Source organism: Haliotis asinina, chromosome 9 (assembly GCF_037392515.1).
Source record: "Haliotis asinina isolate JCU_RB_2024 chromosome 9, JCU_Hal_asi_v2, whole genome shotgun sequence".
Lineage (NCBI taxonomy): Eukaryota > Metazoa > Mollusca > Gastropoda > Lepetellida > Haliotidae > Haliotis > Haliotis asinina.
Window position 1 is genome coordinate 18,489,833 of NC_090288.1, and position 18,853 is coordinate 18,508,685.

The window sequence follows — 18,853 nt, forward strand, 5'->3', positions numbered from 1 at the left end:
CAGGCAAATACACAGGATACTTCTCTTCAAATTAAGAGCAAAGGGAGAAAGCACAAACAGTTTCGGAAGCAACTATCAAAAAGAAAAACGACAAAAAAACACATAAGAAACATGTAAAGTTGCAAGTTTCATCCCACAGCAAATCACACTGCCAGTCCGGCAGAATGACAAGCATTAATGTGAAGACTTGTGAGGTCAGCACTTCCTCGGTTATGTGGCGCAGTGTGATGGCAATATGGCGGTTCATGTAGTTGAGTAGTATAGGGAATGGGGGTTCTGGACCACTTTCAAAAAAAGTCTCTACAACGCCTTATTTACTAACTAAGGCGTTGGTTGGCCCCTTAGCTCTTGCTACTATTACCCCTACTACAAAAAAGTTGGCGGTAATTACTGTGCCAATGTCACGTTTATATCGATGAAACAGTTTAACGTGAACCGCCTATGATCTCTTTGGTGTTCATAATAAAGGCTTGCTGGGCTTTTTGTATCCCCTGTTCTATGTACTTTTTTTTCTCGTCCTCACTGATAGCAGACTTACGAGATTTGGACCGAATATCTTGTTTCATTCCGTTATATTTTGTGAGTTCAGAGAGGATTGAACGAAACTCCTCTTCTGAGATCTTACTATCAGAGAGTGCCGTGGAAATACGCCCACTTACTGTGTTGAGCTTTGCTTCGGCCAGAATCCTGATCTCGTCGTGTTTCAATACCTTACGATGAAGTCTGCGTGATACTAACTTAAGCGCCAACCCTAACACCCCTGCCACCCCAGCTGTTATTTCAATACCTAGCACTATAGGTGCAGCCACGATGGTAGCTAACAACCCAACACCTGCCGCCCCTAGTCCCATGCTGGTTGCCATAAGGGTAGTGTCAGCCCCGTCCACGATATTGAAAGCTCTATGGTACTTTTTACATAGTGCTTTCCGCGTGTCACGGTCATGTTCTAGTTGGCGTTTCATATCACATAACTGCCTCAAGCGGAACCCATCTACGGTTTCCAGCGTCTTCGCTACTTCCTCTATGACTGGGTACAGGCCCATCCTATAATATATATTTTGAAAGATATTTTAATTGGGTTTCAGTTAATATTCTATCAATGAATTTGAAGTCTACAAGTTCTAGATTACTACTGAGGGTAATAGGTGAGAGGCTAACAGACTTTCCTGTTGTAATAAAAACCCCACTGAGGCTTATTAAGCGGTTTATAGGACCCGTGGTATCCTGTTGTATAACAATACGACAATATTTGTTTGCGTGTTCGTCAAACCAGTGTATTGACACCCCGGGTAAAAATTGGTGTACTCTTGAGGTGTTTTCCTTGTCTAAATAAAAGAAGACTTCTATGATGAGTGTGAAAGGGGAGAATATTCTACCAACAAGATCTATGCCATAAGGATTATTGCTAAATGTTAATTTATTTTTTGCTCCAGACTTTAACCTATTTTTTTCGGTATCAGTAGTTTTCGTGGGTACTGATTCCTCCGGAATGAAATCCCCGAACCAGATACCGTTGTTCCTAATCTTAGAGATCTGCCACGTATCTGCGTCTATTGTGATATAAGGTGAGGCGAGTGTTAAGTTGATCAGCCATTTGGGCTCTTTTAAATCTGATAACGACACCAGTCTGTACATGTTGTCTTTGAAGTGCAGGATATATAAGGTGTCTTCCTCACCAGGCTGATCGAATCCCTCCGTATCTCCTAGGTCGTTAAGCGTAGTGTTGGGATAATGACTGGTCATTATTATACTATTAGGATATAATTTCCAACTGGTTTTCTGATAATAGTTCAGGGGTGAACTTCATACCCATGAAGTGTATGTTGTCAGGCAGGAAGATATTGGTTAGTGATATCTTGTTTTCCACGATCACGTTGACCCCCTGCAGACTGGTGTTGGAGCCGACACCCACCCGCACGTAAACGTTGCAAACTTGATACTGGTGTCGTTTCCCCCACCCGAGTTTGATCCCTTTCACGATCTCGACATCATTCCCCGATGGTTCCCCTAGGTAGACTTTGATGATCAGTGTTGAGTTTGCCGGTAGACTCTCTAGTATACTGACCACGCCTTCGAATTCAGACACCAACTGCAATTTCACGTTTTGTATGGCCGGTTTACTCGATAGCATGTGGGCTGCCATAGTGTCGAGTGGGCTGACGACTACGCTACGTCTCTGAGTTGGGACGTAAGCCACGAGCAGGGTTCCATTGTTCACGACTTTGTTTAGGTGGTTGTCTTTGTTATCCGTGAACACGTAGGGGGAGCCGAGCCTAATATTGAGAAACCAGTCGTTATCGGGTAACAACACCCACTTGTCATCTTCGGTGAAGACGAGCATATATGGCTTGTTTCGGGTGACAGTAGTGCTCTCAACATCATCTAAGTCGAACAGTTTACCCCCGAACGATGGGTATATTATCCAGTTATTACCGGTGTTGACAAGGGCGTACTTAGTGTTGACTGTTGCTCTTGTGGTATCTACTATATCACTTAGGGCTCCACCGGAGGTGACTTCAACGCGTTTGTAAATGTTGTTTTTCAGTTGAAAGGCGTACGATTTACCATCTACTCCGGGAGCGTCGAAACCGCGCGTGTCTCCGAGGTTGGAGATCCCGATATTGACGCATTTTTTCACTCCGGGCCCTTGTGCGCTGGTCATTTTACATGAAGCGTTAAGCTGAGGTATCCTATATTTACAGGATTATGATTTATATCTAACACCGATATTATCAGCTCAGGTATGTTGCCCTGGGTTAATCTCTTATACTGCCGTGGTGAAAACGACTCGGTTCTACCGTCGTTGTATTTCTCAGTTTTCACCGGCACTGCTCTCAGTATAGTGGAAGGGTGACCTCCTTGAATGTTGTACGTTGTGCTCACCTGACCGAGATGAATGTACAGCTCTCGGTACGGTACTAGGTCGGGTAACTTCGTGCCTGTGACGGTTGTTGTTGGTTTTATCTCGTCAGGAGACATACCGAGTATCCTCGCTAATGGTCGGCCGAGCCTCAAGGGGTTTCTTCCGTTGTTGATTAACACCACTGTACCGTTTGAGTCGTTCATCTTGAGTTCGGCTCCCAGGGGTTTGAAGACCTCGTCGTTTAGAGAGCACACGCTGTAGTAGCCATCAGTTATCTGGCTGCGAGTTCCACTGACGAACAGCTTATTGTTGCTGGCGTTGATGTTAGTCCATTGCGGTAGGTAGGTGATATCGCAGAGTGCGACTTCGAGTTGGCCTGACGTGTTATCGATCGCGTGCGTCAGCTGAACGGCCTCACCGCTCTTTATTCCTGGAAGTGTTATGTACATATTATAATATATAAATTATATATTATAATATGGACTTAGCACACTTGAAAATCGTGGTGGTAGGTAGTACGGGGTTTAAAACAACCTTTATTAATATCTTTGAAAACTATATCGTGACCGTTAATAACGCGCAGGCGGTGGTAAACTGGAATCAAAACCCAATGCAGTTTTGGCAGAACCAACTCAACTTTGCTGTGTGGTGTGCGACGACAGGGTCGGGTGTGACACTAGACTACGGTATAGACGAACTGAGTAAGGCAGTCATTTTGTTTCATATTTATTATCAAACGAGACGAATATTGAAGGAAATAAGTGCTCCTCTTCCCCAAGATAAAGCGTGGAGTATGACGAATAACCCCTATGATAAACGCGCTTATGAACGTGTTTGTGGGGAGTTTGAGATTCCAATGAATAAAGACTTTCGCCTTCCTGGTGTTAACCATGGTCTAGGTATAGTTTACGTGTACTGCTACAGGCCTGGAACATATATAGCCGGTTCTGCAGATGGTACATACAACCCAAACCGTCATACATTTACAGGCCCCACAACGAATGAAAAGATCCATGTCAGCTACATAAAGCAAACCAATCCTGATGCAGCCACAGCCTGGAATAAAATGATCTCAAAAACATCGAAAGGATTCACTCGTGCTGGTACAATACGCTTGAACGACTCGATTCGAACGTACGTGTGGGCGCTGTTGGGTGCGCAGTCGATGACGCGTTCCAACATCCTCAGTAAGGGAACTGCTTACGACGCTCAGAAACAGTTCGTTGCCAACGTTGAGGATGCTATCAATTCTCCAGTTGATCTCCCGCGGGCCATCGACCGTTACCAAAACGTGTTAGAATACGCCAGATCGAAAGTCAATTACGTGTTCGGCGTGGGGCTGTACATGGCTCCGAGTGATATGCAACTGAGAGTAAAAAAAGTGGTGGGTTATAACAACAAAATAGTCATAGCCACGGCGGATCAAAAGTTGGGTATCAACCCCGATATTAACACCCCCTATATCCCACACATCCCACCACGTGAAACGGGTATAGTGGCGCCGCCCCCGGAGTCTAAAGTTCAACCAACACCACAGGAGGTGGCCCCCCATATTCAGGAGCAGCATATTGATAGTAAAACGGCCCTGGTGGTTGGTGGGGTAGCTTTGGGGCTTATTTGGTTAAAAATTTCTTAGCCGCTACGTACACCAGACCCGCCACGGGGACGATGGCTGCCCACAGGTTTTGACTGAGCCACGTGTCAGTTTTAGCCAGAGCGCCCAACAACCACGAGACGATGCTACCCAGGATGCCGGGAAGGGCTTCGGCGGCTTTACCAGCCAGTTTAGCTAGGCCTTCCCCGAGTTTTTTTATCCAGTCTTTAACACCACCGCCGGGGTGTGTGGGAGTTCCCCCCACAGGGGTACCCCCTGTCAGTGACACCACCAAGGTTGATATGATGAAACCCAATGCAGTCAGAATGCTGGCGATGGTGATCCCTTGCTCCCGGAACAATATCCGAATCCTGTCTGCTAACGTGGTGTCTCGTTAGAGGACTTGATTGATGGTTTCCCGCACACGGTTGGCCTGGGATCGAAGCTTTTCTTTGTGGCCGGACGCTGTCTCCAACCAGACCTGCCTTTCCTCTTCCAAATTACGTATTCGTTGCTCGATGGTGGCTTTCATAGACTCGTCCTCAGTTTCACCGAGTTTTTCCTTTTCATAGTTGATGTGGTCGTCTATCTCACTCACTTTGGCCGTGCTTTTGAAGAGCTGACCACGAATGGTTTGCATCAACAGGTCCAACCCCCGCAGTTCCCGAAAGGTAAGTTCGAAACCCGGGAAGGGCTTGTTCCTGTAGTCGGCCAACACCTTTTTAATATCATAAGCTTGCAGATCTTGATGGACCTTCGGGGGAATCTTAGGTCGCGCGCCACCATAATCTATGAAACCTAGTTCATCGCAGATCAAGTCACTCCCATGTCGACTGCCCAGTGTTGATAAAGCAAGCGGTTCTCTCGTGCGTTTATTCACGAGATCGATCTCCGGGTGAGCCTTCAAACGCAGCGTGCCATTGCTATCGAGGGTAAACCTGGAATAGTCCCTTCCCAACGGCTTGAGTTTGGATTTATTTTCAACTGTGTTGTAATAATCGTCGACGGCGCCCTCCATGAGTGCGTCACCTGAGAATGAGGTCTCCTGCTCGGCCCCTGTATCATCCATAGTATAATCCCACATCTCCCCCATAGGTATGTCTTCAGCCATTATTTAGTATTAAAAATATATTTCATTTATATATAACAATGTACGGCAGAAAATTAGATCCTTTCAGAAGATTGAGAGAGCCATTAGGAGCCAGAGCCGTGCGCCAGTCGGTGACCATCACCAACAATCCCAGCAAGATAGACCAGAATCAAACTCTGCTGGTTAGATTTCCAAACCTTGGTGAGAATGACCTCATTGTACCAGGCACTGTTCGACTGGCGTTCAATACCACGTTGACCTCCGACAACGACAAACGCGAGCTAGTGCGGAACGTGGGTCGAGCTATCATCAAGAAAACGACCGTCAAGATCAGCGGTAACGAGGTGCTGAGCATCGACGACAGCGACGTGTTTCACTGCTACGGGGATCTCTGGAAAAGCGAGGGAGAACGAGTCAATGATGTGTACCAGGGCATCAGCAAATCAACCCGGTCGCGCATAGGGTATGCCTTCACGCCAGACCAGCTAGACAAGCTATCGGACGGTGAAAAGGCCATCACTCGAGCATACGGGAATCGATTCTGCGTGCCGCTCGACTTCGAGTTGCTCACGGGACACGCGCCGTTTTACCAGGCCGCGCTGGGTGATAGGCTCGAATACGAACTCACGTTTAACGACTATAGCAAAGTAGTGCGTACGCCGAAAGGTGATGAGGCCAGTTATGCCATAGACAACATCTCTCTGGAGTTCGACATGGTCACTAGCCCGGAGCTGGCCAGGCAGGTTCGAAGCCAGTACTCTGGGAAGATGGCTATCCTGTACGATCGCGTACTGAGGCATAGATCAGTCGTGCGAGATAAGAGCGACACTGTGTGGAATATCAACCTGAACGTGCCGGCGCGATCGATGAAAGGTATCCTGGTCGTCCCCGTGGAGGATTACGAGCCATTCCGGAGGGACAGCGAGAAGTTTTTCAACCCCGAGATTGAAAAGGTGGAAGTGACCATCGAGGGCGTGCCCAACCAGCTGTTCAGTCATGGTATGAGACCACACCAGCAGTGGGATGAGATAAAAAAGCTACCAGTGGGGGATTACCTAACAAAGGACCTGGACCTCGGCTCCGTGCAGATCGGTGAATACCTGACCACCAAGTACGCCCTATGGTTGGACATGCGATCCACGGATGATGATAAACTGCACGGTAGCGGGCGCCGTATAGATAACGGCAGCGAAGGGATAACCATCCAGATTACTAAGAAGGCTCAACCCGCTGGTAAGTTGAAATTATATCTGTACGTTATTATGGACGCGCAACTTAATATAGACAATGGGAGATTCGTGCAAGCCATCTATTGACCTCCCCACTGACCCACACTGCGCCATAGTGTGCGGGCAGACTGGCTGTGGGAAGACCGTTTTCGTGTTGGATATGTTGGAGGGTTACTACAAGGATGTGTTCGATAACATCGTTATCATGTGCCCTACTCTGAGCATGAATAAAACGTATGCGCGACCTTGGGTGATGACGGACCCGGACGTACACAAAATCGACCCTGGAACACGCCTGCAGGACTGGTTGAAAGCTCTTCACGAGAAATTTAAAGGGGAACCGACGCTGTTCATACTGGACGACTGCAGCGCTAATCGCGAGATAACAAAAAAGAGAGACATGCTATCGTACCTGGCCTTCTCCAGCCGGCATGCAAATCACAGCGTCTGGGTGCTAACGCAGAAGTTCAACTCGGTGTTGAAAGACCTCAGGGAGCAGACGCGATGGGTGGCCTTATTTCACTGCAAGGACAGGGATTCGTTCGAGGAGTGTTTGAGAGAGAACGATGTGATGAGTAAATTAGAACGGGAACGGGTGAAGAAACAGCTCGCTGAAACTAAACACGCTAAGCTCGTGCTCAAGACCGACCAACCAGTAGCATATAGGGTGTGCTAAAGCTAAGCAAAGCTTAGCAAAGCTAAGCAAAGCTAAGCTAAAGCTAAGCTAAAGCTAAGCAAATGCTAAGTATAGCTATGATATTTGAAGTGTTTGTCGTGTGCAACTTAACCTTCATTTCTCTGTGTTTTGTCTGCATCGGGTATTATATAGTTAAAACTAAATCTTACTTGTTATATTATAAGATGGAGTGTGAGGAATTACTCGAACAATTGTCTGGGGATGATGACAAGCGAGAGAAACTGGTGGCGTTGGCTGTTGGCGGCAAAGCCAAACATTACTTTGGAGACTACACTCCGGATAAAATTCACAAAATGTCAGCCGAAGAAATCGATAAGCTGTACTCTAGATACGAGTCCCGGCTCGGAGCAGAAATGACAAAGACAATAGGATCGGCTATGACCCAGATATACACCGGTATTGTGTCATACTTCCTTCCCATTCCACCAGAGCGCCGACTTTACCTGTGGGAGGACCTCGAGAAAGACCCTTTTATCGAACACGCCGTGAGCTCTATCAGCTGCGAGCTGTACCACAAATATGGCATGTTGTTGGCTCCAGTGACGGCGGCGATTATCACGGCAAAGCATTGTCAATTTGAGAGAAAAAATAATAATAATAGTATAGATGGATGCTGCACAGGAACCAGTGGGGGAACCCCCCGAGAAATTACAAAAGGCACAGGCCAAGTACGCTAAAAAACGCCTCCAGAGGATCGATTTTATTAACGAACAACTCCAGCGTGAAAACCATGTAGGCAACTATTTGAGAGGTTGGCACATGCACGTTGATAGAAACATAGACATTACAGATATCAAGCCTCTGATAGCTGATAAGGTCAACCAGGAACTAAATAACCTAGGAAGTATCAAGTTTCAGATCACAGTGAAAATGTCGCTCGATAAGCAGGTTGGGGACCTCACTGAGTATGTTCAGCCTTACTTCCGAGGTAAACAAGAGGTCGTCACACATACAGAGACCATTGACACATCAATCGATACCAGTTTTCAGCAGATACGAGAATACCTAGAACGCTACACACACTTGGGGTCCGGGTGGGCGGTAGATAAAATCGATAATGTCTATCTAGACATAGCTAACTACGTGCCATTCAGAGGCGGGTCATACCTAGCCTTGCCCCCCTACTATAGGAACAAACATGCCATAGTAAACGTTAAGAATAGAGGAAACGATTGCCTGAGGTTAGCTATCAGGTCAGCCTTATTTCCAGCTGACACTCATTCAGATAGGCTTTCTAGCTATCCCCAAGACGATGGGCTCAACTGGGATGGTATAGATGAACCCACCCCCATATCCCAGATCACTAAAGTAGAAAAACAGAATAATCTGGCTATAAATATCTTTGGGCACGAAGGTAACACAACAATAGTACACAGGGTCAGCGGGGTGAAGGATCGCCAAGTTATCAATATATTCATGATCCAGCGAGGTGACAAGTATCACTACACATGGATAAAACACTTTAGCAGGCTGTTGTATGACCAATCGGCACACAGAGGAAAGACCCACTTCTGTGAACGATGCCTACATGGCTTCACACGAGCTGATTTATTAGAATCCCACCGGGAGGATTGTCAAGGTGTGGGGCAGACGGCCATACGAGTCGACATGCCTAAGGAAGGTGATAATATCCTAAAATTCGGTAACCACAAGAACCAAATGTCTGTGCCTTATATCATATACGCCGACTTCGAAGCCTTGGTTGTGGGGGAATCCCCCACACCCCCTAGTGGTGAGAGCTTCACCCACAAAACACAAGAGCATAAAGCCTGTGGGTTTGGATACATTGTCGTCCGTTGTGACGGGGAAACGAAAGCTCCGGTAGTGTATAGGGGCCCTGACGCGGCTGAAAGGTTTCTAAAGTGTTTGCAGGAGGAAGAAAAAATTATTAGGAATGCATTGTATAGAATCGCTCCCATGCGTATGACCCGAGTCGACAGGCTAGCTCACGCTAGTAGCACTAACTGTCACGTGTGTGACTCACCACTTAACGGTGATTCGGTGAGAGATCACTGCCACATAACTGGTAAGTATAGAGGCGCCGCTCACAGCGCGTGCAACCTCAAGCTTAAAATCAACCCTGAGACAATAAACATCCCCGTTGTCTTTCACAACTTGAGAGGGTACGACTCACACTTGATCATGCAGGCCATCGCGAAAATCGATGGTAATATAACGTGCATCCCCAACAACATGGAGAGATACATCTCCTTCAGCTTAAAAGGACTTAGGTTCATTGACTCGTTTCAGTTCCTCCTGTCGTCACTCGACAGTCTGGTCAAGGCCAACAATACCTTCCCTATCACCGATCGATACACAGACGCCGAGACTAGACCCCTGCTTATGAGAAAGGGTGTGTACCCCTATGAGTACATGGATAGTTGGGTCAAGTTCACCGAGACCAGACTACCCCCTATTGACTGCTTTTATAGCAAGCTGAATGAGGCGTCCGTCTCACGAGATGATTACTCGCACGCGACTAACGTATGGAATAAACTGGGTTGTAAGAACCTGGGTGATTATCACGACCTGTACTTGAGGACAGATGTACTGCTGTTAGCCGACGTGTTTGAGACGTTTAGGCGGACGTGTTTCAAGCAGTATAAACTCGACCCCGCATGGTATTACACCAGCCCAGGTCTGTCGTGGGACGCCTTGCTTAAAAAGACCGGAGTTAATTTGGAATTGCTCACAGATTACGACATGCACCTATTCATTGAGAAAGGCTTGCGAGGTGGGATTTCCATGGCATCCAAACGATACGCGAAAGCAAATAATCAATACGTGAAAGGTTACGATCCTAACAAACCAACCAATCACATTCTCTACCTCGACGCAAACAACCTGTACGGCTGGGCCATGAGCCAGTATCTACCTACAGGAGGATTCGAATGGGTACCCCACGTTGATGTTATGGGGGTTGCACCAGATTCGAACAAAGGGTATATCCTCGAGGTTGACTTAGAGTATACCAAGGAATTACACACATCACACAACAGCTACCCCCTGGCCCCCGAACGTATGAGGGTTAACCCAGACTGGATGTCTGAGTACCAACATAACTTGTTACGTGGGCGTGTGACAGACGTTGAAAAACTCGTTCCTAACTTAATGAATAAGACCAAGTACATCGTTCACTATCGCAACCTACAGCTGTACCTGTCGTTGGGTATGAGGCTGACCAAAATACACAGGGTGATCATGTTCGACCAGAGCCCATGGATGGAGCCCTACATCAGAATGAACACAGACCTACGAAAAAAAGCCACCAGTGATTTTGAGAAAAATCTCTACAAGCTCATGAACAACTCGGTGTTTGGTAAGACTATGGAGAACCTGAGGAAACGCGTGACCGTGAAGCTGGTTCGGTCGAGTGAGGAAGACAAGCTCAGGAGATTGATAGTCAGTCCGGCATTCAACCGTAGTAAGATATTCACAGACAACCTGGTTGCCCTACACATGAAGAAAAGCCACATAAAATTCAACCGGCCTGTTTACGTGGGGATGAGCATCCTCGATTTATCCAAACACCTGATGTACGACTTTTACTACAACGAGCTCAAGAAACAGTATGGCGACAGGTGTGAAGTGCTGTACACTGACACGGATTCCCTGCTGTTAGAAATTCGAACCGAGGACGTGTATGAGGACATGAAAAAACACATCGATTTATACGACACCTGCGACTACCCTAAGACCCATGCCATACACAGTACGTTAAATAAAAAGGTCCTAGGTAAGATGAAGGACGAGTGTGCTGACACGCCCATAGCCGAGTACATAGGTTTGAGACCTAAGATGTACTCCATACTGAAAGCCGACAATAGTGAGATCCGGAAGGCTAAGGGGGTTAAGAAGTATGTGGTGAAACAACACATCAAACACGCCAGATTCAAGGAAGCCCTGTTCAAGACCCGTACCTTTAGGCATAAAATGAACACACTTAGAAGTGATGGACATAAGATATACGGACTGACTATAAACAAGACGTCCCTGTCGCCTATGGACACGAAACGTTGGATAGCTATTGATGGGATAAACACATACGCGTATGGACATGAAAAAATTTGAGGCTATTTACTACAGCCCGCGTGGGTACTGGAAAGGAGCTAGCGCAGTAGATAAGCTAGCTAAAATAGCGCGAGTACCCCCGGAGGAAGCCAAAGCGTGGCTTGAAAAACAAGCCCTGTGGCAGATCTATTTGCCGGCACCACGCTACGTGCCTAGAAGGAGGTTCGGTATTAACATACCTAATAGCGTTCACCAGGCAGACCTACTGTTCCTACCCCACGACAAGAGGTACAAGTATGCCTTAACCGTAGTGGACGTAGCCAGTCGTTACAAGGAAGCCGAACACTTGACCACGAAAGATTCGGCCCAGGTAGCCAGAGGATTCGAACGCATATACAAACGCAGTCCGCTGACGTGGCCAACAGAGCTGCAAGTTGACCCCGGACGGGAGTTCATGGGTGCCGTGTTACAACTGCTAGCCAAACACGATACAAAGGTCAGGCGTGGCACGGCCGGAGCCCATCGCAGCCAAGCCATAGTTGAGAGATTTAATAGGACTTTGGCTGAGCGCTTGTTCGGCCATCAGTATGCTAGGGAGATGGCCACCCCTGGAAAACGATCGACTGAATGGGTCACGAGGTTACCCAAGGTGGTGTCGGCAATCAACCATGAAGTCACCCGTCTCACCGGTAAGAAACCGGCAGACGCTATCAAACTAAAATCAATAGTTGCAGAGTCGGCCGCTCCATTGCGTGGGAAGGAGAAACAGATACCAGATAGGGCCCTAGTGAGGTATCTATACCAGCCGGGGGAACACGAGGGTGATAACCGTAAGCGGGCCACCGATCCTATATGGTCAGTCAAAACTTACAACATAGATAAAGTGGATATGAAAGCCGACGAACCTAACTTATACTACTTGAGGGATGGGCCGGGTAGGGGGTTTGTAAGAGAAGAATTATTGATCGTACCGTACGGCACAGTGTTACCTCCTACCAAGTCACGGTAAACGTGACATATGTAGTAGGGGTAATAGTAGCAAGAGCTAAGGGCCCAACCAACGCCTTAGTTAGTAAATAAGGCGTTGTAGAGACTTTTTTTGAAAGTGTTTTAAAACCCCCATTCCCTATACTACTAGTTGGAACAACTTCTCTTCAAATTTCCATCACACATCTTCATCTTGTCAAGGGAAAACAGTAAATTCATTAAGAAGTAATGCGAGATAAGGTAAAAATCAATAGTTCTGCACGGACCTACTATTCTTGAGGGTATTTTGGGTCCTCCACAGAAAAGTCTGTTACATCTAGCACACAGAATCCTTTCGCATGTGCTTCTTCCTAACCCATCCTCTTTAATACATCCTCATTACTTCTCATATAATTTGTCAAAACTCCTGAGTTTTCTTTCTTTATTCACTTGACTTATTCCTACATCATATCTATTTAGAAATTATCCCAATAACTGAGGGGATAAAGAGATATAGCAGAAAAGAACCTCTATCATAGACACAGTTTCAGCACCTGAGAGCAAAGACAACTGGGAGTCACATAGTCACCATGATTTATACATGGAGCTGAGGTTTGTTTGGGCAAGGTGTTAGAAGAAGCAGAAAAACTTTCTTCCTAGTTATTTCTACTCAAGGGCCATAATGACCGTAGAAAGTGCATACAATGAGATAGAAAAAAAATAAATACATATAAAAATACATATTGAAATTCTATTAATTACCTATTGTGTTCAAACAACTGTCAAAATATGTAACAAAAGTGTTGATAATATCATTTTACACAATAGAAAAGTAAAAAATCGATTTCACCTGACAATGTTGATTTTCAACATTTCAAGGTTTCTGACAAGGATTAGAAAGGCAATGCCACAACGCAACAGAAATCTCCTCCAGTTGAAATTGTGCAGCAAAGAGCATTCACTGTCTGGCAATAAAAATCAAGATTACTTTCAGAAACTGGATTCGTTTTGAAAGAGTTTCATGGTCAAATCACCACGCCATGTCTTGAATCTCCAACTCAGAACATCGCCATTCAAAGAATGCATACTGGAGATTACCAATCTTCTGTTGCCAGGCATCTGAATGTTAGTCTGAGCAAGATGCCATGGCTTCCAGCTTGCAACCAAACAGGTATAACAAATGACCGTCCCCAGACCTCGAGTTACCACCGCAGCCCAAGATCAGTACATACAGCTGCATGAGACATGTACATACACACAGCAGCCATGCTGTCTGGACTTCAGAGGATACATCGTCGTCATTGCGCTCATTGTCTCTGTTGCAAAAAGTATCCACGTGGTTGTATTGACATTACCTTCTTCTAAACTGCTGTAAAAATCATGCACAAAAGACTATTTGTGGAACAGTTATACATGTTTGAAAATACATTTCGCAACTGATTTCTCGTCTATGCGTTTCTTTTTTGGATAGTGTATATGCGAGACCATACGAGGGGTGATCAATAAGCATGTAGCCTAATTAATATTCTTGACATTGGATTGGATAATTTTCCATCAAAATCAAATGTTATTTGGATTGCTTGATTTTGATTTTGATTTTGATTTTGACCAGGACTGATTTTCAAAGGACACTCCCATTTCAGTCTTTCAAAAGCATTGTGCTTAGATATCCAAGCTGGCTCTGTTTACACTATTTTGAGAGCTGATACTGGTGTGACCATTCAGTGTGAAGTTTGAAACCTTGGCATCCAGTATGAGTAAGTGAAACCTTTAGAAAAAGTCATGTTCTCATGATTATGTCATCTGAAAAGGGAATGGGTGGTGTCTCAAAAACAACCTCTTTCAGTAAACATGAAGGGGGAGTCACTTAAACAAGTCATTATAATTTCAAATTACCTTTTTATGCTCTACATTCCCTTCTAGTGGACTTCTACCTATCTCAGACACAAAAACATGCTTCTTGTATATTGTTTCCTGAAGTTTGTGCTGCATTTATTGCAGGTCTTTCAAGGGTACGAAGATGAAAAGTCTAACAAAATGGGGATCGTGAGGCTGGATCATTGCAAAACCAAATTGCTTCAGTTTAAAACAAACATACAAACAGCTGCATCTGTATCTCTTTCTTGGTGAGGTTACCCACTTTTTAATTGCACCTATAGGTATTTGATGTTATGTGCTGGTATCAGAAAAACCACCAAAGGGTATATATTGTGGCGTTCTTCTCTTACTTGAAAGGGGTACACTGTTGATGAACCAGTATATATTAGGAGCTGGGTCTCCTCCAGCCAGGCACTTGAAGTGAGCAGTTCCTCCAATACCCAACTCAACATCTTGTGGTTCCTCTATCCAGTATGGGCGGGCTGCCGAAAGGAATATTAAGGATCAAATTGAGATACAACTGTAGATTCAACATGCTGAACAGTCTCATAGTGACATTGTGAATTAAATACAATTAACATACAACATTGAAAGGTCACAACATGAACAAGCCAACTCATTAGCAGATTTCAATATTTCAATTCTTTGGAAATACCCCATCCTCAATATCTCCACGGTATTTCTTCCAATAAATCTCCACTATACCACTATGCTTACATTCAACTATAAAAACTATTGAAGCCTGCTGATAAGAGTCTACATTGAACTTTCTGAACCTACTCATTGTAAATCTCGTGCAATGCTTTACTTACACTTCACTCGGAGGGTCATGCTTCTCTGAACTCTCTGTGGAGTCAGAGCATTGGTAGCCCAACATTCATAGTCTCCAGCATCCGAATACTCCAAACTTGAAAAAACAAGTTCCTGTCCAAAGCTACTGTGTTTGACATGGTCAGGCAGAGGCTTGCCATCCGTACGCTTCCAGTGCACATCGGGTGTGGGACTGAAATGGAAGCAATCCATTATAACGTTCTACTCCACAACTGCTCTGCGTAATGCTCAACTTCATGTAATCAATTCAATCACACTAACAAATTTAGTTTAGTGCATTAACAATGGACTCATCATTGTGTTAACATGTTTGGCATGATACAAGTACTTGCAATAAACCTGCACCCACTTATGATGCTCACTGATTTTACAGCAAACCAACCAATAAAACTGACACATACCTCGTAGAAATATACTGGTTTGTGGCATATACTTGGATTTGACACAAGCTTCAACACGCAGAAGTAACACCTCAAGCTCAAAGCCTCGAAAGTGATTGAAAACAAACTTCTAGTATCAAAGGACATTAGTTCTAGACCTGACCTGGACCATCCACTCATACTTCTCAAATCGTTTTCAGAACTAAAAGGCCTTTATAAAGGATGGCTCCTAACCTACAGAAAACATACAGAAAGTACAGTGATAAGAAAGCATGAATCCTTTTTGTCACCCTTTCGATATTTCAACATGGACGAATATTCAGCAATGCGCATGATCTGGTAAAACTTCTTGTGCAGAACAACCAAATTCCTGAAACATGTTGAATGAGTACCACTGTACAGGCTGTTGATATCCAACTCTTCATCACCTAGCGAACTGAAGCCTTCTATTAGGCTCTTTTATTACACAACAGGGCTTGAAAAATGTATGAAACTGTACTCACCCACTTGTCCTTCTAAAACTGTAGTTGCCCTATAAATCAAGCTTCCCAATGCGTGTAAGTTTAAAACATTTTATCTGAAAAAGTTTGCTTGGAATAATACCACAACAAACATTACTAACTTTGTCTTCTGTACAAACTTAGACTTGGATAAAATCCCACTACAGGATTTGATTTTGGATCCGATTACTTTGGATATTTGCAACATGCAGTGCAAAAACAGCTCGCATCCATCATCATCTTCATTGAATTCCACCCAGATAAACTCTGTTTGAACAGAACGCTTTCGTTTTCCAGTGACAAATCTCTTTTGACTAAGTTTCTTGTTTTCAACATGTTTAGCAAACATACTCTCCTTTTTCCTCTCTACATCACCCTTACCAACAAGAATGTTCCTGATATCCAACGAACGATTCAGAGCACCTTTAAAATATAGCACCACAACTTCTCTTGAGAACCTAACCTAACCTAACCCAACCCAACCCAACCCAACCCAACCCTCACCCTACAATTGCATAAAATCAGTGACAGTTAAGAGTGAATAGCAACAGGCCACTTACAACATCAAAACTTTCCTTCCCACCCATGAAGGTCCCGGGGTAGAATAGGCCTTCAGCAACCCATGCTTGCCATAAAAGGCGACTCAGCTTGTCGTAAGAGGCAACCAACGGGATCGGGTGTTCAGGCTCACTGATTTGGCTGACACATGTCATCGGTTCCCAATTGCGCAGATCGATGCTCATGTTGTTTATCACTGGATTGTCTGGTCCAGACTCGATTGTTTACAGACCGCCGCCATATAGCTGGAATATTGCTGAGTGCGGCGTAAAACTAAACTCACTCACTCACTCAATTTCCTTCCCTTGGCTTTGCAAGACATCACACAGTTAAGATTTGAAGTATTTGAGAAAACTATCAGACTACATATCACTGTAAAGGAAATTGCCAAAGCAACACAGTATGAATTAGTGAACTTACCGAGCTGAAAATATCAATTATACCAGGCAAGTATGTTGACTAAAAGTCAGAATTGTTAAAACGTAAGATTAAATCAAAGTTTCCACCTCATCTGTTTAATCTATTTTTCAGTTTAGCCTATGTGATAAAATAAGTATTTCATCTAGCCTGGAAATTATCAGTGTACCAAAATAAAAACAAATCACCAAAGAGGAAAAGTTGACAATGATATACAATTGGTAATCACAGACAGGGATTTCCCTATTGTAAAGCTTAATCTGATTTGACAGCAATACCATTCATGTTATGACGATTTTCCTCATTGGTCAGGTTTTTTGTAGCAGCCAATCATGATATTTGAAGCCTTTGGGTTCCAAAAATCATGCTCCACGATATCTGTTCAAAATGGATACCAAATGCACATCAAGACTTTAACTTTACAACCAGTTTTCAGGAACTTCGAAACTACAGCAATGACGATGTTGAAACTTGAATTTATTGTTTTGAAAAATAGTTAGGTGAGAAAACGTACCCGTCCCTTAGGACGAGCAAATTATGGTTTTTATTCAAATTTTATTCATCAAAGAGGATTCGTACAAGGGGGTGGGTGGAATTTAAGATGGCTGCACAATTACTGGTTCAAAGGGGATTGCTCAAACATGGCTGAGGCTTGACTTACTTTCCAGCAAATATACATTTGATCCTAAATTCATCTCCACGTAGACCATAAAGGTCAGAAGGGGAAGCCCACATGTAGGTGACGCTTCGCTGAACTTCTGAAGCTGCAAATCGAAACATTGCAAAAATATAAATACTAATTCCTCACACTGTCAGCGCAAGGACAAAGAACATACTTTAAAGACTTGGCTTTAAAGTCTACAACTTGAGAAAAAACGTCTTCAGTGATGCCGGAACCAATGTATGGTTTTATCATACATATCAAAAGTAAAGCAAATTCAATTCTAAGATCCATAACCATTCTCAAACTGTTAATTAATGTAATATAAAGGAAATACACATGTGACTACTATTTTTTTACTAAATCAAGAAAGTTATCGATCATTTCCGGTCACGGAAATTGCCTTTTGTATCCAGTGAACCGGTGTGCGGAAAATGTGTGAGCAATATATCGTATTGTGAAGTTTGAATTGCAACATACTGATTAACCAGTATCATCACCCACCATCAGAGAATGGAAACTACTTACATCCCCGGGGTTGAATAAAATTGCTGCCTCCCACTGTGCTTTTGCGCATAAATCTATTCATGGCCAAGCAAGCATAGCTGTTTCCATTTTGACCATCACTAGCCTTCACATTGGTGAAACGTAGACGATCTAGAACAAAGTTTCTGTTTAATAGTAATACTATCAGCGAACAAATGAAAAGGCATTGCTAACGTGGTTCAGGAGTGATTTTAAACTGTCTCAGTAAATCAAAACTGACAGACGACAGCAACAAAAGTAAACAGATGAGATTAATAAACTCATGCAGAAACAAAGCAATCATAAGTTACACTACAAACTATTTCATAATCCCCTTCAACATTATCCAGTCATGACCTCTTTAACAGGTTGCCTACACAATCCAGTCATGATCTCTGAACAAGATGCATACACAATACAATCATGATCTCTTTAACAAGTTGCCTACACAATACAGTCATGATCTCTTTAACAAGATGCCTACACAATACAGTCATGATCTCTTTAACAAGTTGCCTGCACAATACAGTCATGATCTCTGAACAAGATGCCTACACAATGCAGTCATGATCTCTTTAACAAGTTGCCTACACAACCCAGTCATGATCTCTTTAACAAGTTGCCTGCACAATACAGTCAGGATCTCTTTAACA

The 18,853-nt window shown here is 44.2% G+C and overlaps 1 protein-coding gene across 1 annotated transcript in view; it reads right to left on the minus strand.

The window, feature by feature from the left end:
* Positions 1–18,853, minus strand: part of LOC137297154 (neuroglian-like) — a 52,188-nt gene that overhangs the window by 11,603 nt on the left and 21,732 nt on the right. Inside the window, exons 5-8 of the mRNA XM_067829170.1 lie at positions 18,204–18,332; positions 17,676–17,778; positions 15,141–15,331; positions 14,679–14,810 (exon numbers count right to left, since the gene is read on the minus strand). Of these exons, the coding sequence (XP_067685271.1) occupies positions 14,679–14,810; positions 15,141–15,331; positions 17,676–17,778; positions 18,204–18,332 (555 nt within the window). The remainder of the gene's footprint in view (positions 1–14,678; positions 14,811–15,140; positions 15,332–17,675; positions 17,779–18,203; positions 18,333–18,853) is intronic.